The following is a 12,328-nucleotide window of genomic DNA, read 5'->3' as shown; positions in this document are numbered from 1 at the left end:
TGCATCCAAAGAAGATTGGATGTTCACCTGGTATTACTTTGCCAAAGAGTGATCAGAGACCCAGGTGCCAGCCTTATGAAGCTGGACTACGTGCCCGGTAAGCTCAGGAGTTCCAACCCATCTGGTGGAATGGGCGTGTAAAGGCACAGGAGATTTTTCCTCAACAGTGTAAGCTGTAGCGAACAGATTTCCTATCCATCTAGTGATGGTGGACTTGAAAGCAGGGTGAACATTGTAAGGTCCTGAGGACAGGACAAATAGGTAATCCATCTTGCTAATCAAAGCTTTTGAGGTAGATTCTAATGGTTCTGACTACATTCAGGGAATGAAGAAAAGTGGAAGACTGATACCACCTTAGGGGGGAAAAAAGACAGGTGTTGCACATAAGACTACTTTGACATTGTGCAGGATGAGGAACGCTCACATGAGGGATGCCAGCTCAAAAAACACTTCTAATAGATGCAATAGCAACCATAAAATACACTTTGCACTAGAGGTCATCTAAGCTAGTATCTCCGATAGGTTTAAAAGGGCAGAGAGCAATAAAACAATAATAAATCTTTCTGGAAGTGGCTTTTCTTGCTTTGAGCAAGGTAGAAATAACAGACTTTGAGACCCCTCTATCCTGTTAAATTATCCCAACCATATATGCCTTTTATTTATTTCCAAAAGGTTTTCATTATGATAAAAAAAATGCTGTTTGTTGTGCTCATTACAGTGACTGCTTTGCACATTGTGGCAATGCACCCATGTCAATGGCAGCCAAAGGTTTCCTGGGTGGTACTAATAATGACTGACAAAAGAAGGGAAATAGAACAGCAACAGGGTGCCTTGCTATTGTGAACTTTTCATCTGAAGCCTTCTTGATTTTTGGTATGGTGCATTGTAGCAGGGTAGAGCACAAAGCAGCGTTCGTATGCTAAGCTACATGGGCAGAGCACGGGTAGTAATAGCATCTGACAGTCTGGCAGTGGAGATCACACATGTGAGCACTTCACTTCTAATTTTTATTCCACATACAGTATAAGTGCTGCTTTCACTCATGTGATTGTTTTAGCATCACTCTGCTTTGCACAGCCAGGGTTAGAGGAGAATAAGCAGTAGCAACATGTGACATGCTGCATGTTCGTCCTGCCCACCATCCCAGACCGAGCAGAATTAAGGACATGACCTGCATAAACTGGATTAAAAAAATATATATTTTTGAAACGTATTTGTTTTTTATGGATAATTTAATTGTGAACTAAATCCTACAGACAGCATCAGGGTGTGTGGCCGTCTCTTGGCAGGTTTGCTGTTGTGCCTTGTTATTTACATTTGGTTATGATAGATTTGATGGTGTTCCTAGAGATCATCAAAGATTTGGATATTTTTTTAGAACCTAACCCTGACTTGTACTTCTCAACATCGTCCCTTACATGTTTGGAGAGTTCCTTGGTCTTCATGACAGTGTTTGGTTAGTGGTGCCTCTTGCTTAGGTGTTGCAGCCTCTGGGGCCTTTCATAAAAAGGTGCGCGTGTGTGTGTGTGTGTGTTATATATATATATATATATATATATATATATAATGACAGATCATGTGACACTTAGATTGCACACAGGTGGACATCATTTAACGAATTATGTGACTTCTGAAGGTAATTGGTTGCACCAGAGCTTTTTATGGGCTTCATAACAAAGGGGCCGAATACATACACACATACAATTTTCATTTTTTTTATGTATGAAAAATAGTTTTACGTATATATTCTTCTAATTTTACTTTACCAACTAAGGCCCCGTACACACGGGAGGATTTATCCGCGGATACGGTCCAGCGGACCGTTTCCACGGATAAATCCTCTCGAGGATTTGCGCGGATTTTGATGCGATGGAGTGTACTCACCATCGAATCGAAATCCGCGCCGAAATCCTCTGGCGATGACGTGTCGCGCCGTCGCCGCGATGATGACGCGGCGACGTGCGCGACGCTGTCATATAAGGAATTCCACGCATGCGTCGAATCATTACGACGCATGCGGGGGATCCCTTTGGACGGATTGATCCGGTGAGTCTGTACAGACCAGCGGATCAATCCGTTGGGATGGATTCCAGCGGATAGATTTGAAGACATGTCTTCAAATATTTATCTGCTGGAAATCCATCGCATGGGAGAAAAATCCGCGGAAACAGATCCGCTGGATTGTACACACCATAGAATCTATCCGCTGAAACCCTTTCGCTGGGATTTTTCAGCGGATGGATTCTATCGTGTGTATGGGGCCTTAGACTATTGTGTTCTTATCACATTTAATTCAGATTAAAAAAACATTGAACTAAAGGCTGTAATGTAACAAAATAGGTAAAAAGCCAAGGGGGGTGAATACTTTTGCAAGGCACTGTACATTGGTTTGGAACAGGAGTTATAAAAGGGTAGCTGTTTTAGCATACCAGCTTATTAAATGATAGGCAGGGATGAATATGTAGATCCAATACAAAATCTCTGAGCTATACCACATTTTTGGTGGCTCTGTTCAAACATAAAAGAGCATAGTTTGTTCAGCAGGTCAGATAGACGCTATATACAGTATGCCTTCTGTTTTTCTGTTAGCAGTGTCCCAACTATTCCAGCTCGGACACTTCTATTCCAGTCATTTACTACACATTAAACAATCTCAGCAAGCAAATTCTGTAATCTGGCTTCTGCATAAGCATTGGGCCAGAAAGCTTCATTACAGAAAAATTACATTTAAATCTCAGTTGCTAAAAGCTATAATAACTTGCCATAAACGATAAGTGCTTTCATCAAGTATTTTTTTTTAATTTTTAAAACCACAAAGGAACAGATTCAAATATTTTCCTAAAAAAAAAAAAAAAAAAAAGAAAGGAGCAATGGGAGCAAATAAATTGAATGAGTAAAGAACAGTTACCAATAATGGTGGGTCTCGTGTCTCATCAAATGGCGGGAGTCCTGAGATTACTTCTAGTAATACCTATGAATATTAGCAATTATTAGTGTTAACACATTTGATTTATTTTATAGTTCATTCATTAAAGTATTTTCTAAACTAACTTAAAGTAAATATGTGCTTTTCCCAAATAGGCAAAGTTTATCGGCGTATACCACGCACTTTTTTGCCCTGAAAATCAGGGCAAAATCGTGGGTGCGCGGTATACGCCGATACCCGCTTTCCCGCGCCGAGTTTTGAATACTGCGCCGACATATACCGAGCGCAGTACACTCGGGTATAGTCAGCCAGTCTCGGCTCCTTCCACGCTCACGTCCTGGACGTACAGGACGTCAGCGCGGGTAGCTGAGCATTGCCGACAATACACGAGTGTACTGCGCTCTGTATATGTCGGCGCAGTATTCAAACTCGGCGCGGGGAGGACGCCGCAGAAGGACGCCGGACCCGCCGAAGAGGACACCGGACCCGCCGCAGAAGGACACCCGAAGCCGCAGAAGACACCCGAAGCCGCAGAAGGACGCCGGACCCGACGAGGCCGCCGCGCAAGACACCAAAACTGTGAATACAAAAAAAACTTTTTTTCCACAGGATTGGGGGCCACTTTAGGGGTGCGCGGTATACGCGGGAGCACGTTATACCGCGATAAATACGGTAACAGATTCGGTTTAGTACTTGTGCTTGCAGCTGCACTATTTAATGTCTGCTTTGAAAGTATATCTAAAAGGCACCACTTTTTTTGAAACATGTTGGACAGAATAGAGGAGGGTTAAAACCACTTTTACGTTGTTGTTTTTTTTTTTATGCCATCTTGTGTCTCATTGGGGAAGTTTCCTTTAATTTTCTGTCCTGTAAACACAAAAGTGAATCACCCTAAGGCCTCGTTCACATTGGAGCGAATTGTCATGTGATTTGACAGGTCAAATCGCATGACAAGTCACACCCTATTGCCAGCAATTGCACTGTTCAAATCAGTGTGATGCCAACTTTGCGCTGCCACATCAATTTAAAAAAGTAGTTCCTGGACTTGGAGGAAATCTCTAACTCTTATCTATAGATTTCGATTCTACACAGTGATAAAGCAAATCCCTATGCATAAAGTTCTACCCGATTATCTGCAGCCCTCTCTCTATATCTGTTAAAAGTCCAGAATTTACACACAGTACAGTGAGGGGAGCCGAGTGCAATATGAATCTGAGTGGAGGGAATAGACACACCCCATCTGCACAGTCTCCTAGGGAAACATGCACAGCTGAAGCCATCAATCACCTCCTGTGTACTGGAAGGGGGGGGGGGGGGAGATTGGATTGTTAAGTGTAGGCATAGGCTGTCAGCAGAGACTTATGCAAATAGCAGAGGAATGGCAGAGTAGGCAAACCACACTAGGTGCTTTGGATAGAAGCACATACATGCTATAGAAGTATATGCTTTGTTTATTTTTCATTTCAGAACACCCATGCGATCCGATTCCAGTGCTCTATTTTCCTGCAAATCCAATGCAAGTTCAGCCATACAACTTTATGGCTGAACTCGCATTGCACAGAAATCGCATGCAATCGGCACCTCAGTGTGGGTGCGAATCACGTGCGAGATGTCTGTGTTTGCACAAGTGTGAACCTGGGCTGAATCAATAAACAGAGTAAGCTATGCCATCGAATTTTTAGAATGTTACTTACCACGCCAAAACTAAATATATCAGACTTTATAGTGACCTCTCCTCGCAGGGCTTCTGGGGCCATGTAAGCTGTAGTACCGACAATTCTTTCCGTCATCATAGTACTGGCATGTTTCCCAGTCGCTCTTGCAAGCCCAAAATCTGATATTTTGGGAGTAAAATAAGCATCTAGAAGAATATTTGCACTAGATAAAAAAAAATATATCATAATCCACGATATAGGCATCTCCAACAAATGTCTTTTAGTGAAAGCAGCAAGTTAATTGCAATGCGTGTCAGTTATATAAAACAGTAAGGTAGCCGATGACCATTCCCTATACCACATAATACCTTCCTGGGGCCTATTAAACATGAACACAGTGGCCCATATTCTCTCTAAAAATCCGCGGGCTGCGCTTAAGGCACTTACACTCCGCTGTCCCAACTTACAGGAGCAAGTGTTGTATTCCCCAAACACTTGCTCCATAAGTTGGGACGGCGGAGTGTAAATGCCCCGGCGTAGCCTGGCGGATCTCCAAGGGGGCGGCTTGTATTCAAATTAAGCGCGCCCCCGATTCTAATGAACTGCGCATGCGCCGGGCTTCAAAAAGCCCAGTGCGCATGCTCCAGTTCTCGGCGGAAAACGTCAATGACGCCGACGTGTGCGTCATTGACGTAAAGTCGTATTCAAGAACGACTTACGGAAACGACGTACCCGACGAAAAAACACAACGCGGACCTGACGCCATCCGTAACATGGCCTACGTGGGACTTGCGGAAATTTACTCCTCATAATAGCAGGACTAAATTTCCGCTTACGCAACCGACGTTAGCGACGATTAGGCGACGCGAACTCGTTCGGGAATCGGCGTAGAATGATCATTTGCATACGCAAATTAGTCCTTTACGTAAATGCCATCTAGCGGCGGCCGGCGGCATTACATTTAAGATCCGCCAGTGTAAGTGACTTACAGATGGCGGATCTTAAGTGTATCTATGCGAAAATGATTCTAAGAATCAGTCGCATAGATACACGGGCCAAAAAAGGGAGATACGATGGAGTATCCTGAGATACTCCATCGTAACTTCTATGAGAATATGGCCCAGTATCACTAAGGAAGAACTGAAGTAGGCAGAATAAAAATGTTTAAGATAATGCTCTGACAGGAATTGTTGAGAGCAAAGTTTTGGAGTATAGCCTCAGTTAAGATACATCAATATAAAGATAAACTAGTACCATCATCCATAATAAGTAATAGGGGATTGAACCAGATGAGCATAGGGTGATGGCTGCTAGTGCCGTCTAACCCCTTGAATGGTCACCAGGAAGAATGATGTTGATTTGGACTTTTCTAGGTACTGATAACACAACAAAAAAGGTATAATGTAAAAGAAAATTGATTACATATAAAACACTATACAGGTAAAAACATTTGAGCCAAACCCCACAATAGGAAACAGCATTGGTTGATAACAAAAACGCCATCACATGTCTGTTGGAGTGGAGAAGGGCAAATACCTCAACCAGTTTCGCGGCAAGTACCGCTTCTTCAGGAGGGTCTGTATGATATACAATACAAATAAACTAGCAATGGCATAAACATAATACAACATTGTAGAATTATATATACAGTCAATGTCAAGCTCATGTTGATCTGCTCACTGGGTTTAGCTCATGGACTAAGCGACGGCTCAAATAGTACCCCCCGTGGCGAACGAGAGGGATTATGTGGTACTCTCTGGTAAGGATAATGGCATAATATTAGAATATAATATAGTATGTATACGGTTATTGGGAACCGTATACATACTACTCCACTCCAGACATGTCATGGCGTTTTTGTTATCAACCAATGCTGTTTCCTATTGTGGGGTTTGGCTCAAATGTTTTTAACTGTATAGTGCTTTATATGCAATACATTTTCTTTTACACAATACCTTGTTGTTGTGTTATCAGTACCTAGAAAAGTCCAAATCAACATCCTCCTTCCTGGTGACCATTCATGGGTTAGACGGCACTATGCTCATCTGTTTCAATCCCCTAGGAATGTTGAGAGAAATTTACCAGCTGCTGATATCCCTAAAATGTTTGGAATATGGTAACTTACTGCAATACTTTAATAAGTGGAATGTATCTCTGACAAACGGAGGCATAGTTTTGACATATAATTTATGAATGGCAACAGATGTACCAATCGTCTCTCAGGAAGAGATTTGCTCAGAGGACTGGTCCCTATGGTAGACTTTATCGATTTGTGAAGTTTGGGAATTACATTATAAGTAATCTGTGCAAACATTTTCGCTTATGACATTCATAAAAGCATAGCTTATTTTATTTTTTCAACATTATTATGTAGTCCCTTTAGAAAAATCCTTAAATCTTAAAGGAGTTGTAAAGGCAGCCTCCCAGCACCTCCCAATAATTACCTAATACCCATCTCTGTCCAATACTCTCACTCCCGATTGGCTGAGACACAGCAGTGGTGCAGAGAGAGAGAGAGAATCTGTGTCTGAATGGACACACAAAGCTGCAGCTTGGCTCGAGTGCCCCCATAGCAAGCTGCTTGCTGTGGGGGCCCTCACCAGGAGGAAGGAGCCAGGACCGGCGAAAAGGGACCCGAGAAGGGGAGGATCAGGGCTGCTCTGTGCAAAACGACTGCATAGAGCATATAAGTATAACATGTTTCTTTCCTTCCAGGGGTGGAAGGAAAATAAATTGCATTTTTTCCCCCATCAACAGAGTCAGTGTTGAGGGAATGCCTCCCGCAGAGCTATTGTATTCTGCTGGCAGGGAGCCTTCCCTGCCGGCAGAACACAATCACTGCTAGCGACTATTGCCTCTAACAGTAACTGCATGCAAAAAATACAACAGGCTTGGTTTACTTAAATCGATCGATGGGTTGCGTTCGATACAACCAGCCTACCTGTAGATGGATCAAATCTTGGCTGGTCCCTGCTGAACCAGCAGAGATTCTATCCAACTATGGCCAGCTTTACAAGTTTCTGCTCAACCTGCACCCCATAGTGAAAGTAGCAGAACACACCCCATCACTTCACTCTGACACACTCAGTGCATCACGACAATATTCAAGGGTCTGATCTGATGCAATTTTTGAAGTGGGGTTTCTTTTGTTTTAAATATTTTTAATACAGGGCGTTTTGTACTGGGTTTTTGTACTGTAGTGGGAGATGGGGAAAATGTCGATGTACAATTTGAATGATTTATACAATGCAATTCTGACATGTGAATGTGGTGCAGCTTTTGTCTAGAAGTGTTCTCTTTGGGGTGGTGTTGTATTTGTTTCCCTTGTTCACATCAAGATTAGCGCTACTCTGTGTGTAATTTGTCACTTTTTTGAGGCACAACTTCCACATATTGGCTCCTCTTTTGTTTATAAGATAAGTGCTTAAACACAATAGGTCCACCTCTTCATCTGCTTAACCATACGTTTTTTTTTTTTTTTTTAACAGCTCAACAGGCTGTTAAAGCAGCAGTGCCCCCCCCCCCCCCCCATTCATCATTTTTGGTGATATGACCATTTCCAGGCCATAAAAATCATACATACAGCTTCTTTTGGCTGCTCCTAAAGGCCCCATTCACACCTGAGCATAGCGTTTTCAGGCAGAAAGTCGCGCAATTTTACCGCAATTTTTACAGCGTTTTTGCACAGGTCAAAGGGTCACCAATGTAAAAAAACACCCAAATCTGGCTAAAAAAAATAAAAAGTAATTTGCTGTGGATTTTCTCAATGCAAAAATTGCTGAAGGCCAATGTGAAAGTGTCCACTTAATCAAAAAAAGCAACTTTATCGAAAGAATATGCCACCCCAACATGTGCTTTCCCCATAAAGGTGGTCTAGCTTTATATTCTCATGGGTGGAGGTAGTATTTGCCAATTAATCAGGAGTTAATAAAATACACAAGGCTAGCGGAGCTACAGGCATCATTCAGATATTGCCGTTTTTGGCCGGCGATGCCCTACACCTTAAGAATGATCATAGCGACCGTTCCGCCGCTTGATCGTTCTTATGGGTGGCGAGAGGGGACGTCCCCCCCTCCCGTGCTTCTACCGACTCACCTGAGGAATCGGTGAGAGGATCCGCCGGCCCCAGATGGTGAACATAGAGATTTCCGGAGGACCAGATGGTCGCCGGAGTCTATGATTGTCGGAGGCCGGGCGCGATGTTATGGATGCCACGCCCGGCCTCTGCATTCAAAAAAACGGCGCAACTTATGCTAGAAAGCGGTGATAGTTTTTTTTTTTTTTTTTTTAGGCTTCCCAGCCTAGAGGTGAAATTTGGGGTCTTATTGACCCCATATCTCACTGTAAAGAGGTCCGATCATGTCATATTCCTATTACAAGGGATGTGTTTTTTTTTAAAGTGTCAAAAAAGTAAGTAAAATTAACAATAAAAAACATTTTTTTAAATTGCCCCTGTCCCCATGTGCTCACACATACGTAAGTCCCGCCCACATATGAAAACGGTGTTCAAACATGTGAGGTGTCGCCGTAAACGTTCAAGCGAGAGCAATAGTTTTAGCCCTAGACCTCCTCTGTAACTCAAAACATGTAACCAGTAAAACATTTTAAAGCGTCGCCTATGGGGATTTTCAAGTACCGAAGTTTGGCGCCCTTCCACGAGCGTGTGCAATTTTGAAGCGTGACATGTTAGGTATCTATTTACTCGGCGTAACTTCATCTTTCACATTATGCAAACAAATTGGGCTAACTTTATTAAGGGATGATCCCCAGCATCCCTTGATGAGCAAAGGAACAGATCCACAGGTTTAAAGCTGAACTATGAGTCCGTGTGTACCGCTGACCCATGAGGATTTGAATTACTACCCTGCTTCCTGGTCTCCCATGCTGAGATATCTGCTTATTTGACCATCTGGTAAAACAGTGGTCCATGTGTGGAGGTGAGAGTACCCATTCTTACTGGTGGAGGGATTGGCTTTTCCATCGTCACTTGGTGAAGAATTCTAATGCCGCGTACACACCATCACTTTATGTGATGAAAAAAAATGACGTTTTTAAAAACGTCACTTTAATTGACCGTGTGTGGGGGAAAACTTTGTTTTATGTCTTCTAAAAAAAACGACCAAAAAAAATTGAAGCATGCTTCAATTTTATGTGTCGTTTTTCAAAACGTCAACTTTTACTTCACAGAAATTGACCGTGTGTAGTAAAAAACGTCGTTTAAAACGACGTTTTTTCACCCGCGCATGCCCAGAAGCTACTTATGAAGCAAGCTTCAATGGAAAAAGTGGTGAGAACGTAACCTCGCTTTGCTAGAACATTGTGAGAAAAACGATGGTGTGTAGGCAACTTCGTCTTTGAAAATTGAAGTTTCAAAAACGTCATTTTTTACTTCACAGAAAATGACGTTTTTTTTCATCACATAAAGTGATGGTGTGTACGGGGCATAAGATCTGACAAATTGGATATTTCATAATTTTTTGGACTTTATCACCATTTTAGAATTATATATGGATTGATCCGTATTTCACTATATATATATATATATATATATATATATATATATATATATATATATATATATATATATATATATTTTTTTTTATATATATATATATATATTCAATTGAATATATTCTTATTGGTTTTGCGCTGCACTGTTTTCTCTTTATATTTTTGTAACTTTACTGTTTTTTTCCAAAAGCATGAAAAGTTGCAATGATCGCCATTGTATTTTCTAGGGTCTCTGCTAAAAAAACATATATAATGTTTGGGGGTTCTGTGTAATTTTCTAGCATAAAAAATTATGATTTTTACATGTAGGAGCGAAGTGTCAGAATTGGCTTAATTAAGTGGTAAATCAAGGAAACCCACTTTATTGAAAGAAAACCAGCCTCACCACCACAGCATGAAAATACTGAGAAGCAGAAATAAACATATACATCCAAGCTATTTTGCAGAAACATTTCCTGTCAGTTTCACAACAAAGACACTGTAAATATATAAATTTAAAAACATAGGTTAATTTTTGATTATTAATAATCGCAATTACCTCTTAATGTCTCTGTGAATGTGATTGTTTTCATGCAAGTATTTAATGCCCTTTGCTGTTCCTACTGTAATACTACATCTTCTATTCCAGGATAATGGATCTGTGTTATTCTGAAACAAGCATATAAAAAAAATAAGTATAGAGCGTCCACCAGGGAATGTTTGTACGGCTTTTCTTTTATTGTCCAACTTGCAGTCTAGAGACAAGTACACTGTCTGTCAAAATATGCAAGTCATTGGGCATGTTCACATTTTTCATAAAATGTCCTAGGTTCCAAAACATTCACCAACATCTCAGGGAAAGAGTATAAGATGGTCAATGTTTCATGTCTCACTTTGGTTTACCATTAGACTTGATAAAGGCACGGAGATGAGAGGAAGGCAAAAGCCACAGAGGGCACTTATCTTTGCACAATTCACCCCCCCACTGTGTGCCTACTTCTGGCGGTGCACATTTTTCTTGACTTACTCTTTCTGTGCTGAGAGCCGAGGGGGGGGGCTTGGGGGATTATTTTATCAAGAAACTTTTAAGTATAGGCCACCGTCTTGCTTCCCCTGTCTTCTATGGTTTACCAATCATTTATTCAAGGTGTGGTCACGAGTGCGCCAGAGGCATTTTTTGTGACACCAACAGCGCTGGCAGAACCGTTGCTGTCCTTTACACAGTTTCCAGATAAATCCCTTTCTCTGTACTTGACCCATGAGTTTCTTTGTTCTACAGACTTTGTACAGTAGCAGAGCCTTGCCATTCACCTATGTAGCTCTTAGTAAGGGCTTTGCCTAGACGTGCCTTTACTACTAATAATGTGCACAGGGGTTCACACTGCATGAAACCAATATTGCCTATACAAGTATTAAAAAATATAGAAAGGACTCAGTTGGCTACATACCAGGCAAGCTAACCTGTCCAGCAAAGAGCCATTAGACATATAAGTATAAACCAAGCAGTAATTGTCACTGTCATTTGAAAAGCCAAGAAGTTTCACAATGTTTTCATGCTGACATCTAGAAATATACAGAATAAAAAAAAGTTATTCACAACTGATGATAAACAGAATAGATGATTATATGCAGCAAATGGGTATGGCTGGGTTCACACCTATTCAAATTGAATGCGTGTTTCCCTGCTTCCAATTTGCATAGCTGGAGATTGTGACCAGCTCTCTACAGAGTCGATTCAGACATCTCTGCAGTGACTCCAGTGCAAATTGCACAGGAGCCCTGTGTGTGTCTTTTGGTCTGTTTCAGGTCCGAATTCAGCCCAAAATTTGGGTTGACACGGTGAATGGGGACACACCGTACACCTGCTGTGAGCCACTGCATGCTGGAATGTAAACCCAGCCTAAAGTGTCTTTTAACAAACAAAGGTGTTTTATTGTTGTAAAAAAAGAAGTACAGCATACCAGGTAACACAGTACAGAACATTACACGCAAGGTAGACACAGTTACATATAAAAATACAACTTGGATGGAAGAAGACATACATCAGTCACATGGTATGTGTGAGAACAAGTTCAAAAGGTAAGTTCACCAACAGGCGCATCACAAGCGCATCCGCCCCCAATGACACAGAAAATCGGGTAACAAGGGATACTAGGTGGAGGTCCAGGGGGCCCACAGCCTAAAGTGTCTATTGACATGAGATGGCTGTCTGTTCATCTAAGGCTGCATACACACGATCGGTTAAACCGATGAAAAC

At 41.7% G+C, this 12,328-nt stretch overlaps 1 protein-coding gene across 1 annotated transcript in view; it reads right to left on the bottom strand.

Moving 5' to 3' along the window:
- IRAK4 (interleukin 1 receptor associated kinase 4) overlaps positions 1 to 12,328 on the bottom strand; it is a 37,664-nt gene that overhangs the window by 1,458 nt on the left and 23,878 nt on the right. Inside the window, exons 7-10 of the mRNA XM_040343887.1 lie at positions 11,520 to 11,634; positions 10,631 to 10,740; positions 4,621 to 4,804; positions 2,909 to 2,971 (exon numbers count right to left, since the gene is read on the bottom strand). Coding sequence (XP_040199821.1) covers positions 2,909 to 2,971; positions 4,621 to 4,804; positions 10,631 to 10,740; positions 11,520 to 11,634 — 472 coding nt within the window. The remainder of the gene's footprint in view (positions 1 to 2,908; positions 2,972 to 4,620; positions 4,805 to 10,630; positions 10,741 to 11,519; positions 11,635 to 12,328) is intronic.

The sequence above is a fragment of the Rana temporaria genome, chromosome 3, assembly GCF_905171775.1.
Source record: "Rana temporaria chromosome 3, aRanTem1.1, whole genome shotgun sequence".
Lineage (NCBI taxonomy): Eukaryota > Metazoa > Chordata > Amphibia > Anura > Ranidae > Rana > Rana temporaria.
This window is presented reverse-complemented; position numbering and strand designations above follow the sequence as displayed.